Below are 27,192 nucleotides of genomic sequence, written 5' to 3' on the forward strand. Positions count from 1 at the left end.
GTAACCAGTGTCTTCCCTGTGATCGCTCTGAACAGTTCTGTGATCGCTCTGAACAGCGGTGCACGTTGTGCAAGCTCCTTTGCCCTAAAGACGCTCAAAGAGTGACGCACTGAATGGTGGGTGGCCTACGCTATGTAGCCATATCCATGTCTCCCACTGGCACCGATGCATTGAAAGACGAACAAGGCAGCGACGGCTCCTTTTGGTGCGCTGAGGATATAGTAGAGAGGTTCATCTAGCAGCACCTTCTGCATACAACGCTTCTCAAAGTAAAGCGTCTTGGTGGAAAGTTCCAGTAATTAAAGCCTTTGTAGAAGGGGTTAAAAGATTACACCCCCAATTGCAAATCCAACTCCCGGCTGGGACTTGAACGCAGTACTTAACAAACTTATGGGTCACCCTTTTGAGCCAATGCACAAAACCTAAGCATCTCACTTACAAGAATGAGTTTCTCTTGGCTGTTGCTTCTATAAGTACAATTAGTGAACTGCAAGCTCTCAGTTCAAGACCGATTTGTAGTTAGTCGCAAACAGATCTTTGATTCGCACCTACATTTATCTCCAAGGTCCATGTTAACCAATCCTTAGAACTGCCAGCTTTCTTTCAAAATCCTACTAATTCAGCTGAAAAAGGTCTTCATACACTAGATGTCAGAAGGGCTGTCATATATTATCTAAACAAAACAAAACCACTAAGGAAAACTGACCCATTTTTTTTGTCCATAGCTACTGGAAGAGAAGGTGACCCTGTCTCTAAATCAGCAATTTTAAATGGATTGTAAGGCGAATTCAATTATTTTATTCTTTATACAAGAAAACCTTACCTTTCACACCTAGAGCACATTGAACTGGAGGCAAATGAGCTACTCTAGCATTTCTTGCAAATGTACCTTTAGATGCCATTTGCAAAGCAGCTACTTGGAAATCAATTCACACATTCACCCAAAGCTACTTCTTAAATACATATTTAAAGCAAGATTCACAGTTGCCACATGCAGTGTTAAGACATATTTTTGCTGCTGTACCTTCAAACAACCCACCACCTTCTCAAAGTACTGCTCGCTAGTCTATTGAAAACATGTGATTCTAAGCAGAGCCACATGCCTCAGAAGGCATACATTACTTACCGTAATCGTATTTCTGATGTTTGTATCTGCTTAGATTCACATTGCCCACCCTTCCTTCCCTCTTGGTATTGAAGGTACATTGTACTCACGCATACTTTATGCTCCCTCATGTCAGAAACAAAACAGTCTGCAGGACCTCGACATGTGAAGGACCATGGCTACAGTGCACGTTACACACTAGGGACCGTATTACAAACACACCCGTCGAAGGTCACTTTTCGAACTTCAAAAACAAGTCATGCGATACTCTACACCTGCCAGTAGAATGTCGGCCTATGCAAAGCATGTGAATCCAAGCAGATAAAAGCATCAGAAATACGATTACAGTAATGTATGCCATATGTATGTATGTATGTAGGATAGTCCATTTGAGCCAAGTAGCACATTCCACAAAGCCACCTAGTAGCCAATGATGGAATTTAACCTCCAGTTCTGAGCCACAACAGCAAGGCATTGTGGATATGTAAATTAGTGATTAAGCTTTGTATAATGTAGCACTGTCCTCCGAGACAGACCATTTCCTGGAGAAAATGTTTGCATTTGGGCTAATTTGCATACCCACAGTGGAGGTGAAATTCCAGCAATGGCTACTAGGTGGTGTTGTGGAATGGGTGACATGGCTCAAATGTATATACTTTCACATTGCAGGTGAAAGGTTTTTTTTTCCCCAAAGTTTTTAAACCCTCTATAACTTGTGTGTGCGTGTGTGTGTGTGTGTGTGTGTCAGAAATTGAGCTGGCACCAGCGGAACGCTCAGTTGGGCACAGAGTTTAGTAAAAGGTTGTCTTTGGATATGCAGGAACAACAGTCAGGGATAAAGAACCAAGACCAAGCTATACCCGCTCCAAACATCTTGGTGACACCCACAGGTCTTTCAGCAAAGATGTCAGAGCCGAGGGCTTCGAAGACGGAAGATGGATCAAGCAGTGTCGGAAGTAAAAATTCTCTCATGCCAGTAAGTGAGAGCAGTGTGTCCATGAAGTTCAATATAGACTTATTTTCCTTGTTGAGCTGGAATCCTCCATGTTGGCTTGGCAGGGGGGAGGGGGGGTGCCGGTGAGGGATTGGGGACGGATAAACTCAAAGAATGAGGAGTCTCTACTACCTCTGTTACATGTGTGGACCATGACGCCGTGCTGTCACAGTTGCATCCATGTAATAGAGGTCAGGCCTGAAGTACCCAGTTTACAAGGCTGTAAGCACAGACTTGATGTGAAAAATTCCTGAGGTGTGTGTGTGTATATATATATATATATATATATATATATATTTATTTTAGTGGTGCCTGCAGGACCCCCAAGTGAGCACAGAGTCTAGTAATGAAGTTTTCTTTCAATACGCAGGAACAGAAATCACTGACGAAAGACCACCCTTTGCCGACCCCAAACAACTTGGTGACACCCACAGGTCTTTCAAGAAAGATGTCTGAGCCGAGGGCATCCAATACAGAAGATAAATCCAGCAGTGCCAGGAGTAAAGATTCTCACATGTCAGTAAGTGAGAGTGTCCATGAAGTCCAATAGGGATGTTTCCCTTGTTGACCCTGAATCCGCCATGTTGGAGGGAGTGGAAGGGTAAACTCGGACTCAAAGGACGAGGAGTCTCTTCCTTCTCTGTTGTACATCTGGAAATAGCAGAACTGTGTCACTGTTGCCCCCATGCAGTAAAGGTGCGACCTTAAGTACCTTAGTTTACCACGCAGTGAGCACAGACTTAAACAGGGCCACTTGTTGATCTCATATTCACGTGCTATTCATTGGCCAACGTCCAGTGGTTACATTATTTCTTTGTTTTCTAATTTAAAAAAGGACATTGATAGGGGTGTAGCTGTAACATTATACCTAACCTAGGTGAACATTTACCCATGCTCCTTCACCCGTCGATGCCCTCAGATTGTTTGTTCTGCCTTCGGATTCGTCACAATCTTGCAGAGTTAGTGTAGTTAAAGTTTTAATGCTTGGCCTCTGGTGAATTGTACTACTCTATAATCCCGGTGCCAGAGGTGGAAGACTATAGCTATTGCTGACTTCGAGATTGTCGCCCAAACACGTCTTTGATGCCCTACACCCCTTAGCTTCTACACTGAAAGATATACAGTAGGGAGAGCGATGGGAGGCTAAAATGGATATAATCATTTGCCTAGCTTAAAATGCCTTTAGATTCCCACACAACATATATTGTTTTCCCGTTCGTCCTCTGTTCCGATGGAGAATACACCATTTAAATTTCCCCTGGTAGACATACACCTGGTGTGCAATAACTTTCTGCCGTGGCATCACAGTGAAAATAAGTGTCGGGCTTGTAATCTTATCAAACCAACGACACTAAAAGAGGGCAGGAGAAAGCACCTGGCTGTTTACGCTATGCAAATACAAAAGCTACTCAAGGACTCGACTGCAGAAGATTTCGAAGCCGAAGTGGGCAGTATTTGCTTCGAGATTAATACAGAGGAGCTACAAACAGAGGAAACTGCAGTTTCCCAACAGTCCGTCCCCAGCTACGTAGGGCGGACATCGGGTCTCACTGTGGAGGCCACACATGGCGATGATGAGACTTTGCATATAAAAAAGAAGTGCGACCAAGGTTGAGTTGAGCCGCTTCATCTTCTGTGAAAAATAAAATTGTCGCCACCCAAACAAAACTCGTATTCCAGTCAGCACCCCCCCCGCCAAAAAAAAGGTGATGCATATTGGCCAAAATCAGCATCAAACAGTAAGACTCCCGGTTCTAAAAAGGAATCAAAGTCGAAAACTGCAGAGGGATTAAAATCAAAAAAGTGTAGTACATGTGAAAACACACAGCGAAAATATTAAAACAGCACACATCATCCCAAGAGGGGGAGGGTGGCTATGTGCAGCAAATGTTTTTTTTTACTCTGGATAAGAAGCATTCACTCGTCTATTCAAGGTAACTGGACAAAAGCAAGATTTCGGCAAACTATCCATTAAAGGTCTTCTTTTGCAGAGTTTATAGAGAACACTCAAATCCAAGGAGAAAAACAGTTTCACTAGACAGTGGCCAAAGTAAAAAAGCATAATGTTTGAGACTCAATAGGAGTTTGAGTTGTTGGACACAGAGGACTAATTAGGTGATGAAGACATTGTTGAAGAAAACGCATGCATAGAGTAGGAGGCCCCCCCAGTCCTTAACCTGCTGTGAGGATCCTCCTGTTTGCTCTTCTCCCACATATGATCAATGTTTATACAATTATATGTTCCGTTTAGCAGCCAATACATTTGGCATAGAAGCAAATAGAAATATATCCCTTTACTAAAGTGAACTAAAGAGAACAAGTCACTCTTTGCTCAACCCTGTGCTTACAAATCCAATCAAGCCTAGGGTTGGGAAGAAATATAAACTTCACCTCACCTACCCATCCCTTGCATGTTAAAGGTCCCCTAAAACCTGACTCACCGGTGGCCACAACTACTCGCAAGAGGGGGAGAACCCCATCATGAACACAGGATTACCACCGACCAGGTAAAGGAAGCAAAACAATGACTTGCTTTAGGGAGGAACGTGTCCACCTCGTCAGCTTGCCAAGCCAGAATTGCCAGCACACAGCCCAGTGGGACAAAATCAAAGACTTCCTTAAAGACGTCCCAGAGGGTGTTGGAGGGGCTTGGAGTAAAATAATCAATCCGGGCAAACAGTCTGCAAATGCAGGAATTAAAAACTCATTGGACTCTGAGATCCAGCCGGCAGGCAGGCAGTCAGTCTAGACTACAATGAAGAGGCAGGTGCGGCTGCGCGAGTCAGAGTTTAGGCCCGAGACACAGGCACGTTTACTAGACCTGCCTAAAGAGGTGGGCAAGCTTTTGGGGAAAGCAGTAGATAATGCCCTGGGAAAAGCCAACAAAGAGCATGAGAGCATCAAGTCTTGGTCAGCTAACTAGCAAACCTTTTAAACAGAGGAGCAATTTTGCAGGCAACCAATCCTTTTGTTCACAGTTGGCAAGTCGGAGAATAACACAGGGCATGTGCGTGCCCAAAGCTAGCACGTGGTATAGCAGCGCCACAGAAGTCGAAATTAGGACTGTTGACCAGGTGCAAAAAGCAGCTTCTGGGTATCGGGTATCATGATGCGTTGGGCAGGAGCTACTTCTAGGGAAGATCCAAACAAACCTTGTGTCCATTATATATTATCCAATATGCTTGAAATGTCTCTTACGTGTGTCCTTTATTCTATTTTATGCACATTCACAAACAAACACAGTTGGAATTACCTAATAATGTTTGTATGGCACCATTTTCCTGGGCAGTCGGAAGTAGCTCCTGGTAGCACTTGCTTTAAAGCTAACCAGGCCCACCTTGGCTATAACCAGGAGCTAAATAGCTCCTAGTTCCTGACAATTACGAACCATGGCACTAGCACACAGCCATGGAGGTCATCACAATTTTACACAGCAGAGTGCTTGGAAGAGGGCAAACCCCCTGACAGGCAGCCTCAGCCACCAAACAGTGACTCGCAGTTTCAGGGTCTCTGCCTTTTCTCCCCAGTAGAACGTACATCAACAGACACCCACACATGGGAGAGGATACATTCAGACAAGTGGATTTTGTGTATTGAGTTGGTCCAAGAACCATGCAATGATCCACCGAGAAGCAGAGTCCCCCCCCCCTAGAACACATCCTGTTACTTCAGAGGATGCTTGCTACTTACTAGTGACTGATGTCGTTTAGGAAGTACTGCCACACCCGGTGAACAAGGTTATTCATTCTCTATACTTTCTAGTACCAGAAAAAGACAAATGCAAAAGACGTGTGTTAGACTTAAGGGCAGCAGACAAGCATGTCAAACCTCAACAATTCAGAATGACATTGCTACACAAGGTTATCCCTCTTCTAAAGAATGGATACTATATGGCCACATTAGATATGAAAGATGCTTACTTTCATATGTCATTGTTCGCAGGTCAAAATGAACTTAACATTGCAAGCTCAAGAACCTCCCTTTTTTGCCTCAGTACCTCGTGTGTTCACCAAGATGCTCGCTGTAGTTACTGCTTGCTTAATACAGTGGAATACCAGCCTACCCTTATTAAAATCCCCCATGCAAGATTAAATATGCGTCCATTGCAGCAATGGTTGGCATCCCTCCCAGTGGTCACACGCTACAGGTGCACGGCTCGACCAGGTGATGGTATCACAAAAGATAGTTTCATCCCTAAAGTGGTGGACAAAACAAAATATGCTGAAGGGGGAAGCTTTTGTCGACTGTGAGAAACCTGAAGGTGTCTCACCCGCTAGACCCCGGAGATCTGTCATCCAGGTGGCCATGACACGATCATGTATATTGGATCCAGTTCCTGGAGGTGGACTAGTGCAGGAGGATCACCTGGATGTGTCAGGGGGGCGGGGGGGTCTTCGGGAGTGGAAATGCGACACCAAAGGGTGAGGCGCAGTATCCCCTTCGTTATAACACCTTTTCCCCATCCTACCAGGAAGGATACCTAGAAATTCACCTCCTCCCACCCCCTTTTCCGACACAAACACTTTCTCACGGGCAGTTCATCGTGGGCAACAACGGACTAACACCAGAGCCGTATGCCTGACATGTCCCAATACAAGGGTCAGGCAGAGTCGGGCAATTCCTGATAGTTACACACACCTGACTTCCATCACACTTACCCACATGGATAAAAGCCGGCGCACGAAGGTACACTCTGAGCCAGGCAAAACGCACGAGGAAGCAGCAATTCCGAGATGGCATTTTAAACTGAGGAGAAAGGAAGTGAGACCAGAGAGGACGACAGACAAGGATGGGAATTACCCTTGCCCCTTTTTTTAGAAAGGACCGCGACTTTCAAGAAGCCTCAAGGAAAAGAAACATAAGACTGGGAATTGCAGCTGACGAACGTTGTAGTGTGTGTCAAAGGTTCACAGGGCCCTCCCGCATTGATAGCCAAGGCGGGGGGAGAAGCAATTGCCACAGTGCTACTGTCCTTGACTCCGAGAGCAAAGCAACGCCAGTGAGTTCACAGAACTTTATAAAACCGAAATGGGTACCAGATACAGAGTGGTCTGGCGCCACGTGGTTGCTCTCTCGAAGATCTGTTTGGTACCACAATGAGCATGTAAGAATTACTGAACTGTAAAATCGAAGTGGCCCTGCAGCGGGTTAAGTTGAATCCTGTGCACATTCAAAAGTCTTCGATTGCCTGCAAACTTAAATTGGTCTGAGCCCGGCTGAGGGGGGACTAATTGTCTAAAAGGGGTCTGAGCCCGGAAGATCATGGGTGTACTGTAAGTCACCCGAGAAGTTGTTGATTTGACAAATGTGAACCCGACTGAGAGATGCCTGTGAACTAAAGTTGATCTGGACCCGAATGAGGGAGGCTAATTGTGACAGAAGGATCTGAACCCGGCTGAGAGGGATCCAGGGCAAAGAGGGAATCGCTTGACTTGAATATTTGGAAAGGAACCTTTCTTTGTTGTTTTTGGTACCTCAAGCCCTCTGAAGCAAGAGACTTTGAACAAAAGAGACTTGTGCACAGAAGGCCATGATGTTGGAAAATGGTACTGTGACCTCTTGCGGAAGAAGCCCAAGAGTGTGCTGTGCTCAAGTGACCCGCCTTGTACTGTGCTAAAAACATGGGGAAGGGGGGCAAACGGCCTAAACATCCTGACTTATCGCTTTGAGAACACTTCTTTCTTTTTGTGAACATTATCGCAGACTGTTCTGTAGCATATCGGTAAGGATTGGCAATAGTGTTTTTATTTTTGTATAGGCCCTTTTTATTTGACTGGTCTCAACTAGGACTGTATTATTATTTGATGGTTGTAGCTTGCTCCCATCTTAGATTTAGGTTTAGATGGGCGTTTTTAACACCCCTGAAAAAGTATGATAAACACCCTTGATACGTGATCACTTGTGTCTGTCTTACTTGGATACCATGCCTTCCTTACACAACCCACCAATTGAAATAGCTATTACGAGAGGCATATATGACCGGATGGAAGCGGGGACGCATGGTCTTCACCTTTCCACGCAATGAGTGGTCAGTGCGGTATGCCAGAAAACACACAACCATCCTAGAGCTTCTGGCAATAGAAATGGCGCTAAAGTCTTTCCAAACCAGATTAATCAACAGAATTATTCTGATCAATACAGACAACATAGCTCCCATGTTCTACATCAACAAGCAGGGAACAACACACTCAACAAAGTTGTGCTAGTTCGCACAAATAATTTGGCATTGGTGCCTCAAAAGAAACATTCAGATGCAGGCACAACTTGTTCTGCGAGAACACAATTCTCTCGCAGACAATTTGAGAGGACATCTAGTGCAAGACCGCGAATGGTAGTTTAACACCTAAACACTCAGATTCTCACACGATCGGGACACCCAACAGTTGAGCAGTTTGCAACTGCTAAAAAAATGCAAAATGCCAAAACTTTGCATCTAGGTACCTGCAACAGGGGTCCCTGAGCAATGTACAATAGATGAGCTTGTCTGGGATATGTGTATATGCTCCACACCCGTGCCCCTGCCCAACACCACTATTATGCAAAATAGTACACAAGCTGCACCAAAAACCAGCAACAAAGATTCTCATTGTGCCAATGTGGACTAGGCATCCCTGGTAGACCCGATGAACATGTTCCTCTGCCAACCGATCAAACTGCCTACCACACACCCTGCTAATCCAGCCGAATCATCAATTGACACACTCGGCACCTCATTTAGCCAATTTAGCAGCTTGGCTCCTGAGGTCATAGAGTTCAGACATCTAAATCTTCCTGCAAGTTATATGGAATTCTGGAAAGAAGCTTGATAACCGAACAGACATTGTTACTATAACCATTGGAAAAGATTTGTCATATAGTGTTCCAAAAAACACATCTGTCCCATTGAATGGTCACCTAATTACATACTTTCAGACCTTCTTACTAGATTCAGGTCTGGTAGTTAATTCCGTATAGGTGCATTTTGCAGCAGCGCCGGCTTAGACCACCTCACAACACAGTGTCTTGATGCATAATACCAATTGTCAACGTGTTTATGGAAAGTGTTGCACTGATCTGCCTGCCCATTGCACTTCCTCCACCAGGCTGGGATCTTAATCTAGTACTAAGTAGACTTCTAGGAATACCTTTTGAACCTATGCATGAGGCCTTCTGAAGAATCTAGGGTGTCCCCCTCTTCCCAAGGAGGAGCCTGCCACTTTGGTACTAAGGAGGTCGTCCTGCTAACCCTAACGCCCCCAAGGGCATAGGGCAAGTGGGATCCCACTGAGGGTGACCGCCCCCTCTGGGCATAGGAGGTTCCCTGAAAGAAATCAGTGATCCTCCCTAATCTCAAGATCCTAAATTGTGGGCTGATTTCTTATAAGACTGCTGGCTGTTATGGGTTCTGACCCTCTCTGTGCACAGGTGTCACCTGGGCTGGCTGTTATGGGTTCTGAGCCTCTCTGTGCACAGGTGTCACCTGGACTGGCTGGTATGGGTTCTGAGCCTCTGTGTGCACAGGTGTCACCTGGGCTGGCTGGTATGGGTTCTGACCCTCTCTGTGCACAGGAGTCACCTGGGCTGGCTGGTATGGGTTCTGACCCTCTCTGTGCACAGGTGTCACCTGGACTGGCTGGTATGGGTTCTGACCCTCTCTGTGCACAGGTGTCACTTGGACTGGCTGTTATGGGTTCTGACCCTCTCTGTGCACAGGTGTCACCTGGACTGGCTGTTATGGGTTCTGAGCCTCTGTGTGCACAGGAGTCATCTGGGCTGGCTGGTATGGGTTCTGAGCCTCTGTGTGCACAGGAATCGCCTAGAATGAGGGCACACTGCAGCAGCCTGCCCCCTAATAGAGGGAGAGATAAAGAGCCAATATAAATTGAAGAGAAGCACATGAAGCCAGAGTAGGGTAGGAACCTTATCCTGGTAGGAGTTGCAGGAAGAGCATAGGCCAGGTTGGCAAAGGGAACCACGTCCGAGCCTGCTGAACAATCATAGCCCTGCCGATCCAGGAGCTGGAAGTGTCAGACCCAGAGGAGCAGTGCAGAGCACCCGCCGTCGGAGAAGCGGAAAGCCGGCGTACTGGGCGCCGGTACCAGAGTCCCGCAGGAAGCCAGACAGAGGAGAGGGCAAGTTCCACCGGAGGCTCAACACCTGAAGGGAGCAAAAGAGGTTGTGCAGGTACAGCCGAACTCCTGCGTTCTCTTTAGGAGCACTGCCCAGGAAGCCAGGGGAGGTGAGGAGAGGTCCAAAGAAACCCCAAGGTGGGGTGAGAAACCCAAGACACCAAGGCGGGGCAAGAGAAACCAAACCTCAAGGGGTGGTGAGACCAGAGACCCCATGGCAGGGTAAGAGAAACCAAACCAAAACATGAGGCGAGAGACGAGTAACCCCAAGACAGAGGAAGAGAAACAGAACACCAAAATGGGATAAGAGACCAGACCCCCAAGGAGGGGGCGGGAGAATCCAATTCATGAGGTGAGGTGAGAGAAACCAGGGGTGTATGGAACTGAAACACATAGTGGGACGAAGAACACAAACTGTCAAGCGGTAGAGAACACCAGGATCTTTCTTGAGAGGAAGACTACCAGTAGAAAGGTCAGAGTGGGGAGACACGGCCAGATGTTACAACCAGAGAACAAAGACAAGAACCTTTTTATTGGACTCAATTGAACAGTACAGACAAAAGAAGCTTAGAGAGTCATTAAACCTACTGACCTAGCCTGTGCATTGGGGTTGGGAGCCCCTGTGGAGAAAGACACACAAGGATGGGGGTCAGAAGCCTGCCACCAGTCATTTGCACAGGGTATCTTCACTACATTTTTGTGTTTCTTTTATAGTGGTAGGGACAGTACTTGGGTAAGCATGTGATTCTGGACAGAGGGCTTTCTCATTTGTGACTGACATCCTGACAAGCAACCTTTTATAGTTTTCCTTGTAGAACAGAGCCAAGAATCTTGAGTTAAGAATAGTATCACTTTTGTGGGTGATCTAGAAACAAGAAAAGTTGAACCGCAGTGCCACCTTGTCTGCCCCCTGATTCTGATCTACCCCGGCCTCTTCTAAAGACCTTGCATACAAGTTGGCATTCTTACTAGCCATCACTTCCATACAACTAGTAAGTGAACTTCAAGCATTATCTGTGTCTGACCCCTTTGTTACCTTACACAAAACCAGGTCGTTTTGAGCACACACCCAAGGTTTTCCCCAAAATGCATACAATTCTATCTTCCATGTTAATCGAGCCATAGAACGGCCTACTTTCTCCTGCACCCTCAAGGTGACGGCTAGAATCCACTCCATACTCTTGATGTAAGAGCAGTCATGTACTACTTCAATAAAACAAAGCAATACAGAAAGACAGATGTTTGTATCCATGGCACCAGGAAGGGAAGGAAATCCGGTTAATAGAACAATCTTAGCAAGATGGATTGTCATATGCATTCAACAGTGAATCGTTGGCCAACAGATCTCTTCCCTTCACTCCAGAAGCACATTCAACTTGTAGTGCAGGAGCAAAACTTTCATTGCTAATGTTCCATTGGATGCAATTTGCAAAGCAGCAACATACCTTTACATAGTATTACTGCATCAATACTCATGCACACACTGACTCACAGGTAGGGAAACCAATTTTACGGCATATGTTTGCAACTGCCTTCAGCTCCCCTGCTACCGTCTTCAGGTACTGATAACTAATGTATGTGTAGAATGTGAATTCGAAAGATTCACAAAATCCGGAAGACCAACATTACTTGCCTTGTAATTGTCTGTCTGTGGCTTGTATCTGCTTAGAATCCCATGCATCCAATTTCCTCACGAGCGATCATACATCACATTAACAAAAAAATACATGAAACATATAACTTCATATACCTCGGGACAGAAAGACAGAAATCTGAGGACATCAACGTGTGTAAGAACATAAATTACTGTACACTTAGGAAAGGGATAGTGGTATATACGCCCATGTCAACGCTCTTTTCGACTAGGAAAAAAAAAAGAAATGATGTTCTTCTCTGCACCAACCGCTGGATGTCGGTCATAGCATGTGATTTTAAATGGATCCAATCCACAGAAAGATGATTGTAAGGTTGTGTGTGTGTGTGTCTCAGAAATTAGGCTGGCACCAGCTGGACACTCCTCAGTTGGGCACAGAGTTTTTAGTAAAATGTTGTCTTTGGATATGCAGGAACAACAGTCTGGGATAAAGAACCAAGACCAAGCTATACCCGCTCCAAACGTCTTGGTGACACCCACAGGTCTTTCAGCAAAGATGTCAGAGCCGAGGGCTTTGAAGACAGAAGATAGATCAAGCAGTGACAGAAGTCAAGATTCTCTCATGCCAGTAAGTGAGAGCAGTGTGTCCACGAAGTTCAATATAGACTTGTTTTCCTTGTTGAGCAGGAATCCTCCAGGTTGGCTTGGCAGGCTGGGGGGGGGCGGGGTGCCGGTGAGGGATTGGGGACGGATAAACTCAAAGAATGAGGAGTCTCTACTACCTATGTTACATGTGTGGACCATGACTATGTGCTGTCACAGTTGCATCCATGTAATAGAAGTCCGGCCTGAAGTACCCAGTTTACCAGGCTGCAAGCACAGACTTGATGTGAAAAATTGAGGGCCATGAAGACATATAGATGTATGTATAGCACATAAGAGTGGTACATACAGGACCCACACGTGAGCACAAAGTCTAGTAATGACATTGTCTTTCAATACACAGGAACAGCAGTCCATGTCGAAAGACCAACCTTTGCCCACCCCAAACAACTTGGTGACACCCACAGGTCTTTCAACAAAGATGTCTGAGCCGAGGACGACTAACACAGAAGATAATTCCAGCAGTGCCAGGAGTAAAGATTCTCACCTGTCCGTAAGTGAGAGTAGTACATCCATGAAGTCCATTAGGGTGCTTTTTGTTTCCTTTAATTGGTAAGAATCCACCATGCGGTTTGGGATAGGCTTCAAGAATAAGCAGTGTCTTCAGTATTTGTTAGACAATTTGAACATCAGTGCCCGCTGTCTGTTGCACCATGGGATAGAGGTCAGGCCTGAATGCCCGTGAGTTTCTTTTGCACCATGCTGCGTGCACAGAATCGGTGGACAAGTCCTTTCTGTCCGTTTATGAAGAGGGATACGATGGACCATGAGCACAGCTGTCTTGTCACTGTGCTCCTAGTGCTCATGTTGTCTAACCTCTGGCAGTATTCTAGAAAAGTGTCATGGCGCAGTCCTCCCTCTGATGACAGTTTATGGAATCTTTGCTTAGGTGTAGAAATGGATCATAAAGGTGTTTAACATCTATATTTAATTATGGAAGACATAAGGCTTGTACCTATGGGACCCTAAGGTTACCACAGAGAGAGTAGTAATGAAGTTGTGTTTGGATACACAGGAACAGTCAGTGATGAAGACCCAAGACCAATTCTTCCCTGCCCCAGACATTTTGGGGACTCCCACAAGACTTTCAACAAAAGTGTTGGAGCCGAGGGCGTCAAACATGGAAGATAAATCAAGCAGTGTCAGGAGTAAAGGTTCTCCCATGTCAGTAAGTGAGAGCAGTGCATCCATGAAGTGGTGAGTATGAGTCCACCATGCGGTGGAGGCTAGACATGAAGCATCAGGCATCTCTTCTGTCTCCATTGCACATGTGGGCCATGAGTCTGAGTCCACGCTTTCACAGTTGCATCATGTGATCAAGGCCAGACCTGAAGCATCACACTTTTTTAGCTGTGAGCACAGACTCCATGGATGAGTCCTTTTCTGCCTGTCTTTCCATGCTCTTAAGTAGTGGTGGGTGAATCTTCAGCTATCCATCCTCAAATACCTCCCCTCGCGAGCTCTTCACTCCTCTACCACTAACTCCCTCAGGGTCAGTCGTTTTTCACCGATAAGGGTTTTGATCTTTGTCCTCAGCTGGGGCCTCCCTCTGGAATAGCCTACCTGCCACTCTAAAATTTGAGGAGAACCATCTCTGGTTCCGGAAGCACCTCAAAACTCTACTCTTTGCTTCTGCCTTTGCTCCCCTTCTCCCCTGCTGATCTGTTCTCTTGGCACTGTGCACCCGGCCACCCTCTGTCCCCTGGCCAAGGTACCTGCTCGCCCTGCCACCCTCCTGCACTGCCTCCTGGCCACCCCTCGCACTGGGGTCTGGATCTTTACCCATACAGGCCCCCACCCCCAGTTCTTCTTTTTCTGCACTTATCAGACTTACCCAGTCTGCTACCGTAAACACATCACTTGCCACTTGCTGGCTGCACTCCCACTGTTCATTGCCTCCGTTATCTAGCTATTTATTTTTATTATTATTTATCTATTTCTCCTCTGCCCCGCCCTCTGCACTCAACCCCTTTCCCTTTCCCATGCACTTGCGCTTTCCCAATGTCACTGGGCCTAGTAAGGTCGTTGTTGTGTTCTCCAGTGTTTCCCTACCTTGCCTTATCGCGCTTTGAAACACTTGTGTATGAGTGCGATACAAATAAAATATCATATCATAAAGGTTTGCCCGCAAAGCGAGAGCAGCAATATTTTTTTCCCCTTTCACCTTCTTTGTAGGAAAAGCAACACTTTAGCCTCTGTCTCTGCCAATTTGGGCCCAGAGCCCGCCACTGTAAAATTTAAAATTTTGTGCAGGTTCCCTTTGGTTGTGGAAATGCTAAGGAATTCGCTTTTTTTTGGGCCATCAGCGGCACAAAGGTCAAATCATTGCTTTTTCAAGGAATGTGTTGCGATTAATGGTTCTTAATTGGTCGTCCATTAAGAACTGGCATTAAAAAAACGGAGGAATGTGCACTCCATGTAGGTTTTCACTTTCCCGGTTATCTTTGGCCCATTTCCTTTCCAGAGTTTTTGACTCACATGGGGTATGTGACGACAGTCTGACTACTACTGCTATTGCCACTGTGGCGGCTCGTTCACAGACTTCAAGAGCCAGAAGGTAAGAAGGAAATAATACACAGTGTTGGAGAGAGACCATAGAAGCAAGTACAGCACAGGATTCACAGGACAGTCCTGAATCTCCATCCTGGGCTTGTCTTTTGACTGTGTTGGAGCCTTCGTAGCAGTGGGCATTTAATGGCACGGCTCACTTATTATTTCTCTCATAATGCATTCAAATTAAGAGAAATTGTTGTTCGGGGGTCTGATGGAGCGGTTCCTAGAGGCAGATGAGAAGGCTTCAGTTACCCCGGTGCGAGACTTGGGGGTTCTAGCCCTGGAATGCCCCCGGTGCTGGGGTGCATTAGGCCGCCAGAGGGGCACGGCTGGGTGCAGACGACGCTGGCTGCTGTTGGAACGGCAGTTGAAAAGTCGGGCACCGGTGGGCAAACACCAGAATGGGATGTCACAGAGGCCTCACCCATAGAAGGATGGAGGTGCAACAGCAGAGCCGAAACACTGGCTCACTTCAAAGGAGCTGGGTTTCCAAGCGGGAAACCGTCGCCATGGGAGTGGTGGCGGCCACACACCAGACAATCCCCAGAGGGGACGAATAGAGGAAAATAGCAGCAACAGTCCTCAAAACAGAACAAGGGGATCTAAGGAGAATCAGAACAAAGCCCATTCCCATGCACTCCCCTAAGGGAAGCCACAGTAAAGCCGCACAGGTAGTCTGAAAAGGAAAAAGACACTGAGCTGGCCCTTTTCAGCTCTCTGGGGGTGGGTACTTCCTAGAACCTCAGCCCATCAGGGGAGGGGGATTTAAAAGAACAGGATCACATTTTTTTGTTCATTCTTTTGCCAGCCTTTGATGGAGGCGGTAGTGTGGGACGAGCAGCACTCTACATGGGCATATTAGCAAGAGGAGCAACCCGTAGGAAAGACGACTTATGGACATGCAGAGAAAACGAGACGACCCAATGTCTGTATGAAAGCACTGCAGTGAAGTGTGATCATGTGAAAGAAGTTAATAAATAGAAATACTTTCCAAATACCGACTTCAGTGTGATTCTTACCGTTATAACATACAAAGGCTGTTTCAATGATTAACTCACCGGGGGTACATCATTCAATTATGTTTGCGATGGTTTATATAACATGTAATTTGACAACAGTACATAAATACATTAAAAAATAAAAAGTGTCCAAAACAGTTATTCACAACACGCACACGAAGAAACCTGCACAACTGTGCCATTAACCTCGATGACAACACAGGAGGGACTGCAAAGTTGTACCATCGACCTGAATGCTCATGTTTAAATCCATTCTACATAGACGCCGAACATGTTTCTGTCGACGTTGCTAGACTGCAGCGACATTCTTCAGGGGTAATATAGTCTACATTTCCTGCCTGAGGTGGAATCACTCCTTTTGAATCCTCATGTAATTCAAAACTACTTCATCTGATGTATGGACACCATGATTCCAGTTACTCCATTCATCCGACTATAGCACACACACAAAAAATGAAGTCCCTACAATGCACCCCTAGGAACCATTAAAAGTACACCACAGTGCTCCGAATGCATATATTTCCATAGTCCCCTTCAATAATAAACCTACCTGCATACATTATCAGTCAGGAAATTGGGACAGCATGATAAATCATGTCACACATTATTAATGTGCTTTATTACTGGATCACTTCACGTCCCATCACCCATGCGCACTATATCTACAAAACAAAAGTCGCAACAGCCCTTGATCTGTGGACGGTTCCATGTAATAATGCGGGGAGACACCCCTGCACAGCCCCCATAACCTTTCTTTTTATTTTTTTTACCCTAAGGTGGGTGGGGGCACCCCCCTCAACCCCCCCGCAACTCCTGCTCCCCTTGGCCCCATATATAATGTTGCCACATCCTTTTCCCGGCAACATTATGTATGTCGACCATATGTATGGAGATATTACCCGATGCCCAGTGGACAACTCAAAATGAATCGCAACACACTACAAACGACTGCAATGATATGTGATCTCAGACCAAAGGCAATAGTCTGCACAAGGTACGTCTAGTATCCTAATGAATCGAGTACAGCACCGTAATACACCAGAGACCGCAAGCACTGTGTCATGTGATAAGGCCGCCTGAGCCAGATAATACTCTATTGCAAAGCAACATGCAAAGACCTGTGCTGGTGTTTCTCATTAAGTGGTGCCCAATCCAATACAGCACACCCACTTGACCTCTGAAAGTGCCACTAGAGAAACAAGTATGGCCAAAATCAAAGACTTGCCGAACCTGCGCAAGCGCTATTGGCGGGTGAAAATATACTGGTCAAATCTCTGTCCCCAAACTATATGTATCTCAAGGACACAGGGATTTAGTTGTCACCTGAAACAATATGTACAACAATATGCCAGATGTAAATCCACACAACAAATGCCAGGAAAATGTGGCATCCTGTTGAACAATGGTGATTAAAACCAGGCGCCAACTCGCCTATCTCTGTTTACTAGGGCGCTCAGAGCCTAAAGCCTCCTCCTTCCTGTGTTTGTCATCGAGGGTAATGGCACAGTTGTGCAGGTTTTTAGTGTGCGTGTTGTGAATAATTGTTTTGGACACTTCTTTGTTTTGTATGTATTATATGTACTGTTGTCAAACTACATGTTACCCCCCTTCCCATGCACTTGCACAATCTGAATGACATCTGGCCTAGTAAGATCGTTGTCTGTCCTCCCTTTGTCCCCCCCTTGCCTCGTCGCACCTTGAAACACTTGTGTATAGGCGCGTGATAAATGCCATATCATATCAGATCATGTTCTGTAAATCGTCACAAACATAATTGAATAATGTTGTAATTAAATTCATTTATATCAACCTCTGGTGAGTTAATCATTGAAACAGCCTTTGTATGCTATAACATTATTATGTGGCCAACAGGTGGGCTGTTTTAACCCCTTCAGTTGTTGGTTAGGGTTCCTGTTGATTGAATTAGTGATAGTCTTACCGCCATCTCACAGGGGGTGTTGTATAACCATGTAGTTAAGCAAAATGAAAACACCATATAAATATTGTATGGCTATTCTAATTGTTGCATACACATTCCTGTGCTGATGGTATTGTCTGGCACTGTGCCTGGTTTCTTACGTTGAAACATTAAATGGGTTTGTGTTTACTCCTGCCACTGTACAATGTCACTGGGATGTTGCTTACGTCTGTAATCTGACCCGTCAGGAAGGGAGGGGAAACCCCTTTTGGCCTACCCCAGACGTCAAAGATGGCATTTGAGGGGTATGGAGGAGGCACACCAGTCCCTTCTTACTTGCAAAAAACTACATGTAGCAGCATTCCTGGCCGATCACCATTATAAAGCAGCCCATCAAAGTCTCCAGGTAGATTCCTCTCGCCTGCGCTTTTCTGCCTGCAACAGAGCGAAAGTGAGCTGCTATGTGATGCACCACTGATAATTGTGACAAGCAATAGCCTAGATAGTGGTACGCCACCCTCATGTTCGGCCTCGTTCATTTGCAGACTAACCTTGGAGTGCTCCATGCGGAATGCAGGAGCCCTGTCACGAACTCGAACATTGTTCAGTGCGGGCTGCCATTTACAAATCCCGACAGACCCACAAGATGAAAAAGGGTGGGGCTGAGCCCCCTTTTTATGTATTCATCGGTCTGTGATCCCTTCTGGGCAGAGAAGATAAGGAGTGATTGGCCCAGGGATCCGTTGGGGGAAACTCCAATGGGAGAAAGGAGGGAGGGGATAGAAACAGGGACTGGAGTTATGTGCTGTTCAGGTGATATCAGAGGAGGTAGAGGTGGCAGACAGAGACCAGAAGGAGGAAGGATGGTGTGGGGGAGTGTGAAGTTGATTTCTCGAAAAGGTGAGGTATTGGTTGGTAAGAGAAGTGGTACTCTCTAGTGAATGTGCATTCAAGTAGTGTGAGTGAGAGTAGTACTGGGAACGGAACCCGTGGTGTCTTCTCTCGTTCAAGGAAGGAACTTAAAGACCTGGGACCTATGCAAAAGCGGAGAGAGCCAGCCTAAGGGTGAAGCACAGGAGCCTGTGCTGGAGCGCAGAGGGGACGTTTGCCTTCCAGTAGGAGCCTGGAGGCAGGGCCACACACAGAACGTGGTGTGCAGAGGAAATTCAGACCCCGTGGATTGCTGCAGAGTCCGGGATGGTGGAGAGCTGAGCCGCCTAACCAAGGGCGAACCCAGTGTCCACCAGAGCGGCGCACCGTCGTCCCGCTGTCCCACTTCCAAGTCAAGTCAGTCGCAGGCCGGAGGACCTAAATCAGGATACCTGAGCATGAAGACTTCGGAGTCACATTTTCGCTGTGAACTGTAACTTTGGCTGGACACACCTCTTTCTTCCTTTTTTCTCTACGGTGCCTCTCCAGGTTCTGTACTTGGACCTCTTATTTTGTCTCTCTACACTGCCACCTCTCTGCTCTTATTTCTTCATTTAATCTTTCCTTTCATCTGTTTCAGAGATGATACACAAATCCTTCTCTCCTTTTCTTCCTTAGACGCTATTCTGCACTCCACTGTATCAACTTGCCTTCCTGCTGTCCAAAACTGGATGTCTTCTCATTGTCTACACCTCAATACTTCTAAAACTGAGGTTCTGTTTTTTCCACCCTCAACTATTCCTCCTGTCTTTTTCCTCCTCCTCTACCTCCTCACTTTCCTTTAAACTGCATATCTCTTCTGTTGCTCGCTCCCATCTCTCATTTCATGGTACTAAACTTCTGTTCTGCCTGGTCTTTTCTCGTATCGACTACTGCTCTTCTCTTCTTCTTGTTCTTCCTGCCTCACATCTTCTTTCTCTCCAATCTGTTTATAATTCTTTGGTTCATCTTCTCTTTACCTTTTCGATCCTCTATTACTTCTTTACTGTCTATTTCACTGCTTCCCTTTGAATCACGTCTTCTGTACCCTTTTCTTTCTATTTTTAATATAATCACGGCTTGGCTCCTCATCTTTCTTTGCTAGTCTTGTTCTATTCTCCCTCTCGTACTCTCTAATCATAGAATCTGCTGTTCTCACTGTCCCCAAACCTCCCTGTGCTTCTTCCCAATTGTGGTCTTTTGCCCTCTTAGTCCCTAAACACTGCAATTCGATCCCTCTCTCTAGCTGCTCTTCTCCGTCTCTTCATATTTTTCAATCTAGCCTGACAGCTCATCTTCTCTCCCTTCTTTCTACTTAGCGACTTTCTGTTTGTCTCCCTCTCCTTCTGTTTTTAGTAGTTTTTTGCATTATCATGTACATGGTACTGTTTTACTAATATTTTGTAAAAGCGCTTTTGGTGAAAGCGGAATTAATGAAATGAATGGAGAAGCCGCCTTCCTGATGAGCACCACTGCCATGAGCAGGTACATGGCAGATCTGAAGAAGCAGGAGGGGGCTGACCCAGAGATTTCCCCATGAGGGGTGGAATGCAACATGAGAACAGACGACCTGAGAGGTCGCATAGCCCCGAGGGGGGCTGAGCCACAGACTACCTCATGTGCAGGTGAACGCCAGACTGTATCTTGACTGCTTGAAGAGCCAGATGGGCCCTGATTGGCTAAGACGTGAAACGTCAGAGGAGTTTAAAAGACGCAGTAGGGGTGAACAAGAGACTGAATATAAAGTCAGAGCAATCAGGACTAACCAGTCCTATTGTTGCACACAAGGACCACATTTAGAGAACCTGCTTCTCCTCTGTGGAGTTGGACTTTTGGAACTGATGATGTTTCTTGCAAGGTGTTCCCGAGCAACCTTCTAAGAAGAGAGAAAGGTTTAAAGGACCCAATTTTGAACTGTAACAGCTGTCTGGAACCTGAGAGAGAGAATCAAAGCCACAGTCTGGTGGGGGGGGGGTGTCAGGTCCCAGGGTAACAGAAGACATTCGGTACTGTTTGGTCCCCTGGGCAACAGATGGCTTAGGGTTAGACTATAATGGGTTGGTTGATTAAACTGAACAAAAGATATTTCCTTAGTCTAATCATCATTATTCAGCCAACAACTTCTATGCCAGCTCAAGATGGTGGAGAACTTCCTGATCAGCAGTGATTGGAGAAAGTCTACTGTGATGCAGTTTGGAACTTTGAGGAAGGTTCTAAACTGCCTTTCATTCAAGATCTGCTTGGGAGTGGTCACAGAAAAACTGAGCTCCAGAGGAAAACTCAAGAAAACTACTTAAAGAATCCTTGAAGAAGTGTCTAAGAATTGCCTGAGACAGTATTTCAGATAAGTGTTCCTGAGAACTTTAAAGAAAGACTGTATAGTTTTGAAAAGGACAGTATTTACAGAATAGTAGAAGATAAAAACCTTGTTAATTTAAAGAAGAAGCTGCATATAAAGTTACAGATTTAAGTTTAACATTGGATTGTAAACAGTAAAGTGTGTTTATAACGTTTGCCGGTTCGCGCGTGAAATTTTTAAGCATTGCAATGCCTCCGCGAGTCTCTGAAAGCACATCATTGAATATAACTATGTTCGAGTTTGCGTGCCTGCGTCGCGAGTTGGAAGTTAGAGGAATGCACATAAAAGCGTAACGCGACGTGTTCAGGAAGTGAAGGCTGTCGTCGCGTAATAGTTTCTTCCGTTAAATGAAACTCGTTTGAAAGTGAAGACGTGCCGTGAAATCTACTGTTCGAGTGGGCGCACGCATTACAAGCTTACAAGCGTAAGCAAACCGCTTAGTCTCTACACGAAAAGAATATTAATCTGTGTGCGCATAATCCAGCTCCTGCGAGCTGCTCTCAGTCTGCGATTATTTAATTAACTGTGAATAACGATCGCATGAAGTACGACATCGCAGCAGAGGAAAGTACGGATTTATTATTCTGTGTGCACATAATCCAGCTCCTGCGAGCCGCGCTCAGTCTGCGTTTGTTTAATTAACTGTGGATAACGATCGCATGAAGTGCGACATCGCAGCAGAGGAAACTACAGATTTTTCAGTAAGCAGTTCTTAAATCAGTCATCGTTTACTGAGGTGTTTCTAGTAAAGGCATGAACTTTCAGATTGAGTGAATCTACAGTATATAAATATTTTCAACTGAATAGTTTTTTTAACATCATCAGTAAACAAAGGAAGAATTCAATGTGCATTGATTTGAATTAAGCATCTGCAAGTAAACTCAATACTAAGGAATCCATTTTATACAAAAGTGTTTTAAGTTAATGTTATTCTTAGAGTAAAGTTTAAAAGAATATACTTTCCCAAAGTCTCTCAGTAAAGAAACGGAGACTGTCAGGTGTCCAGAGTTCCATGGTGTTAAGCAATGAGGGCTCCAGTGTGATCCTGACCATTTATTATTTTCTCCAATTTCCCCCTTTCCCCCCATTCTGGTCAATCCAATAATTGTAAACTTGATTGTTGGTTATACTAGTTTGAGGGACTGGGCGGGCTACTCATCTGCTCCTGCAGGAAATCCTCACTGGGACCTGATAGGGGGTCCGGATTCCGGCCTCAGAAGCCAAGTAGAGTTGGAGCAAATGGGCCTAGTGACAGATTATGTTTCTTAGTTTATTAGTGGTAGGGATAGAGCATAGGATAGAATGGGTTTGGACGAGGGCAGACTTTTTGTGAGATATCCTGACGAGCACCAATTTGTTTTCTTTGAAGTTCGGGAACCCCATCTTCTTAGCTGTAGAGATAGTTGAGGCCTTATTTTCTTTACTAAAACCCGTTGAACCACCATGTCTTCTTGTGCTTCTCTTATGTCTGACTTGTCACAGGTGATAGACTGGAAGGAGAGTGACTGAGTAGTAGTAGTAGAGGTGGGAGAGTAGAAGTGGAGTGGAGAGTAATAATTGGAGGAAGCAGATAGAAAATAAAAGAGGGTAAGACTGAAGGGCAGTGGTAGACTGTCGATAGCGAACATTGAAGGCACCAAAATGGTAGAACCAGGGAGAGAGAGGAGAGACTGAGTGGAGTAGAGGAGAGAAGGGTAGGAGGTGAAAGGTAGAGTTACATGAGACCCTTAACCATTTCCTGGAGAAATCCTGGATCGGAATTCTAGATTGTTCCTCAAGGAAAGCAAGATATACAAGGCAATTGCCTTCATGCCATCTCAAGAAGGTGGACCTATTTTAAATAATAGGGCTTACCGATCATTAGGACCAATCCAGGGATTGAGGGAAGACTAAGTTAGGGTGGGATTGCCATCCCTGGGATAGAGTGAGAGGGACTGGTATTAGGTCAGTTGAAAATAAAATAATAAAAACCTTTGAACCACATCTGGGAGTTGGTGGGTTCATGAAGGCATCAGTGACATGTCGTAGGATACTTCATCCCCGATCAGAGGCAGCCAGCCCGGAGAAGAGAAAGACAGACGAGAAATCGCAGAGTGGAGATTCCTGGGTAACTGCAAGCCCTGAACCCCAATGGTTTTCAAAACTGTGGGACTGGCCCCTTGGAGGGTTTGAAGGATGTCTAGTGTGGTGCCAGGCTCTTCAAAAAGGGAGTATGTTGACTGTGATTTTTTTAATTTTTTTAAAGAAATGTTTATTTATTTTAAGATCACCCTCATTTTGAAGATGTCTTCGAATGGTGAAACGTTCCCCGAGTTAACCCCTTCCCCCTGTCCTTTTTCCCAAAACTGCATTATAATTTGAAGGATGAGAAGCTCAAATGGGTGGAAGTGGATATAATAACAGTGTAGCTTGTTCGCATTAGGTCCAGTGCTCTGTCCAACTGGGCAAGAGAGTCCAACAATCTCCCTTTTCATATATTCCAGGAAGGGGGACCGCACTTTTATAAATGTCTTTGTGATATCCGATATTTTCCGTAGGCTTTTCCATAGCCAAGATGTGCCACAACGTATCCAGCCAATGGAGGGTGGTGACTTCTGTTTCAATCTCCGTAGGATAACCAGTTTGCCGCTAATAGGAGCCGAGCAAGGATTTTGGTCATCCCTGTGGCTCGTGAGTTTTTATAATTCTCCTGAGAACCTAGGATACAGAAAGCAGGATCAAGCAGTATGTCCACATTTAACGTAGTCTTGATCGTGGACCTGAGCTCCAGCCAAATGCTTTGGATGATTGGGCACCCCCATAGGATATGAAGTAGTGTACCCCTTTGTCTGCAAGCCCTTCAGCATCTGTCTGAAGCGCTTTGTGTGACTGTGAATTCTGGCAGGCATTTGATACCGCCTTGTTAGAATTTTCATTTGTGTCTAGTTTCAACCAAAGTTCCTAGGGGAAGAACCGCCAAACCCTTCATCATGAGGGCCTCATTGCAAGTGTGGTGGTAGTATAAATACTGCCTATTTTAGCGCTACAGGTTCAGGACAGTATCAACCTGCGGCATTATTCCCCTGGAATGCAGACCTTGGTAAATACCACTGTATCACAAGTCAGAATAATGCCTTGGAATCTTCCAACCCCCAAGCCCGCAAATCTCCAAATCAAAAGGACCACTACTGAAGAGGATGTATCTTTTATGAAGCCCATGCATTTCTTTGGCAATATTCGTCTCGCTTGTTGTGTATCATATTACAAGGTACTGCTCTTCCTCCTGCTTGCGGTCCGTCATGCTGTATTGAAAAGGGGAAAATCTTCCTCGGGACCAGCCCTTATTAGCATAAATCACAGATTCAGCCCAAAGTACAGGTCCTATCGTGCCAAGCAGTGAACTCATGCTAGTGAAATGACACCGTCAGTATAAATGTAGCATTTATTAGACAAAAAGCATAACAGTGAATTTAGCATCAATGTGGTAGAAGAGTACAAAACTCATTATAGGAAACACAAAACGTAGAGAAACATAAAACTTAGAGAAACATGAAACTTAGAGAAACACAGTCTTACGCCCCTAGAGATGGTATCATTAATCAGCGCTGGAGACCCTGGTCATCTTAAGCTAACTGTTGCCAGCCCGCTCAGATAACAGCGCTGACAGGTGCCGCAAAGAGCCTGTTCCGGGCACACACTCGGTCCGCGGAGTAATCTCCCTTCAGTTCTGGGTGCGTGCACCTTTTGTGCTCTCGTGCCGTCAATCAGCATGACGCTCAGTTCCAGAACTTTCCCTGTGCAAAATATAGGTTTGCCCATGGAATAACCCAGCTCTCTCTGAGATGCTCCGTGCTCATACCCCTCCCTTGGAGTCCTGTCTGCGAAAGCACTGGAATGTGTCTTATCAGCGTGTGGGCACGGCCGTACCAGGCCTTCTCAGGGAAAGAGGATTTGTTTACGAAGCCCTGCAGAGCTACAGATAGAAAGGCAGAATATTCTAAGAGAAGCTGAAGTCAATTAACCCCATGTGAGCAAGCCCTACTAGGCCTGCACTCATAGCTTAGTGTCCATAGCACTTCAGAGATCGACTATCTAAGCGCTATATAGGTGCTATAATGCTCCAAACCCTCCAATAATGTCTCTATCAGCTACTACACTGGGGCCTTCGCCCTGCCTGTCTATGCACAATGCATAATGTGACCTACCACCCCTACTAGGCCTACATATTCCTTGTAGCTCACTAATGTGTAATGGAGGCGCTACCACACATTACTTTCAGCATTTAGCACATACTTTGAATAAACTATTGGCTTTCAGCTGCTAATGCTGTCATCTGAAGCCCTAGTTGGCAAATTTGGCACTTTGTATTTCACGACACATGCAGAGACTGCTGCTCCTCCATCTTTTTGACTATTGATGTGTGTTTGAGATCTGCATGTGCCAGCCTCTGATGGCTAGGATTCTTGGGCTTGCATCTGCGATGCTCATATACTGGTGTGACGATGTTTGCAGGTGGCATCTCATACTCCTGCTCCTTCATCTAAGTGCTGCTTCCACTGCTTGCTGTAGATGGGGAATTGCTGTCTGTTGGGTATTTTGTGGATATTTGGGGCTTTGCGGTATTTTCTTACCGCCAAAATACCTTTAGCAATAATCACTTCCTGTATTCATATTGGGTCACACATGACAATAATACATTGCATTATTTCAGAATTCAGACCTATTTAGATGGTTGCGTGGTTGGTTGGTATAGTGGTTGGTTTATTTGTGGCCCCAATATCCAACATCCCTTGTTTTTTATCTAGATTGTTCTTGATCACTAGAGAGACCTCAGGCCTACATTTTAGGGATACCACATTTTCAGTGTTAGTGTTGTGTGCCACCATGGGCAATTGTGGTATTTTTGTGGTAATTTCCACTACCTCATATACGGTAGGGAACTATGTCCAGAGAGTCTCTCTTCCCGTTGACTCATGTACCTCCAACAGGCTATGCTACAAACAGTCACTCACAACTGTCCATACTGAATAGAATCATGCACACATCTGCTTTAAAATGACAATTGCACTGTTTAAAAATCTGCCCACGTTTAAACCTTTCCCCATGCAAAATGAAAGAGAAAAATAATACACACTAGCTATCCGTTTTCAAATATTTTTGTATTATAGAAATTTCATTTAAACCCAGTTTAACTTTTTTTACAGAAATAAATAAAATGGTACAACATTATTTGTGATAAAATGAACAGAGAGCTGCGAGAATATATTCAATTGGTAACATTAAATATGCTGATAAGAGACTGAGCCTCCCTGTAATACACTGACTGAACAGCTTCGCGCACTTTCGCACAGCGCCCACTCGCTTCTGTAATTACCTTATCTGTTCAGCATGAGTTTTCTCCGGCCATTCTCTTTCTGAATTTGGCTCCCTTGAAGATCAACCCCAGTGAAAACAAGCATCTGCCATTCTCAAACCGGGATTATTGCCTGGAGCTCTCAGCTTTTGCAGCAGGAATGCCCCAGCCAGGAAAGAGATCCTTCTCCCAGCTCTGCAAAATGTCGACTGTCTTCCCCCTCTTCTCAAGCTTCTCCAGCAAAGTTCTAATCACAGCCTCTAGCATGATACTTGCTATGACGCTGCTCCAATCAGAATAAATCATGTCATCTCCTCCCTCACTACACAATGGCTCACTTCTACAGTGGCAATTGTAACAAACTGATTTCCTGCTCCTTCGAGCTCTTTGCTTCCTGTAGTTATGTGGACAGAACAGCAGAGAAAAAAAATGAATGTGCGTTTAAAAGTTCACTTTCAGAGTAGGCCTAATTCTGCAGTGGAGCCACATTTTTATTAGTGGGTTATGTTAAATGAAGTTTTATTAGGTTAGTTGTTAATAAGGTTAGTTAATAATTTTCAAATGTGTCTCTTGCAACATAGGCATTTCAGGTGAAAAATAGTGTGCATTTTGAATGTGCAGATGTGTTTTTAACTGTA

At 45.3% G+C, this 27,192-nt stretch overlaps 1 protein-coding gene across 2 annotated transcripts in view; it reads left to right on the forward strand.

The window, feature by feature from the left end:
- ODF2 (outer dense fiber of sperm tails 2) overlaps nucleotides 1–27,192 on the forward strand; it is a 1,029,707-nt gene that overhangs the window by 226,859 nt on the left and 775,656 nt on the right. Inside the window, exons 19-23 of one of the 2 annotated variants that reach the window (XM_069609164.1) lie at nucleotides 1,926–2,081; nucleotides 2,470–2,619; nucleotides 12,274–12,429; nucleotides 12,808–12,957; nucleotides 13,480–13,632. The exons of the other annotated variant lie outside the window; for it this stretch is intronic. Coding sequence (XP_069465265.1) covers nucleotides 1,926–2,081; nucleotides 2,470–2,619; nucleotides 12,274–12,429; nucleotides 12,808–12,957; nucleotides 13,480–13,632 — 765 coding nt within the window. The remainder of the gene's footprint in view (nucleotides 1–1,925; nucleotides 2,082–2,469; nucleotides 2,620–12,273; nucleotides 12,430–12,807; nucleotides 12,958–13,479; nucleotides 13,633–27,192) is intronic. 2 annotated transcript variants of the gene reach the window in all.

The sequence above is a fragment of the Ambystoma mexicanum genome, chromosome 8 (assembly GCF_040938575.1).
Source record: "Ambystoma mexicanum isolate Mex_15411 chromosome 8, UKY_AmexF1_1, whole genome shotgun sequence".
Lineage (NCBI taxonomy): Eukaryota > Metazoa > Chordata > Amphibia > Caudata > Ambystomatidae > Ambystoma > Ambystoma mexicanum.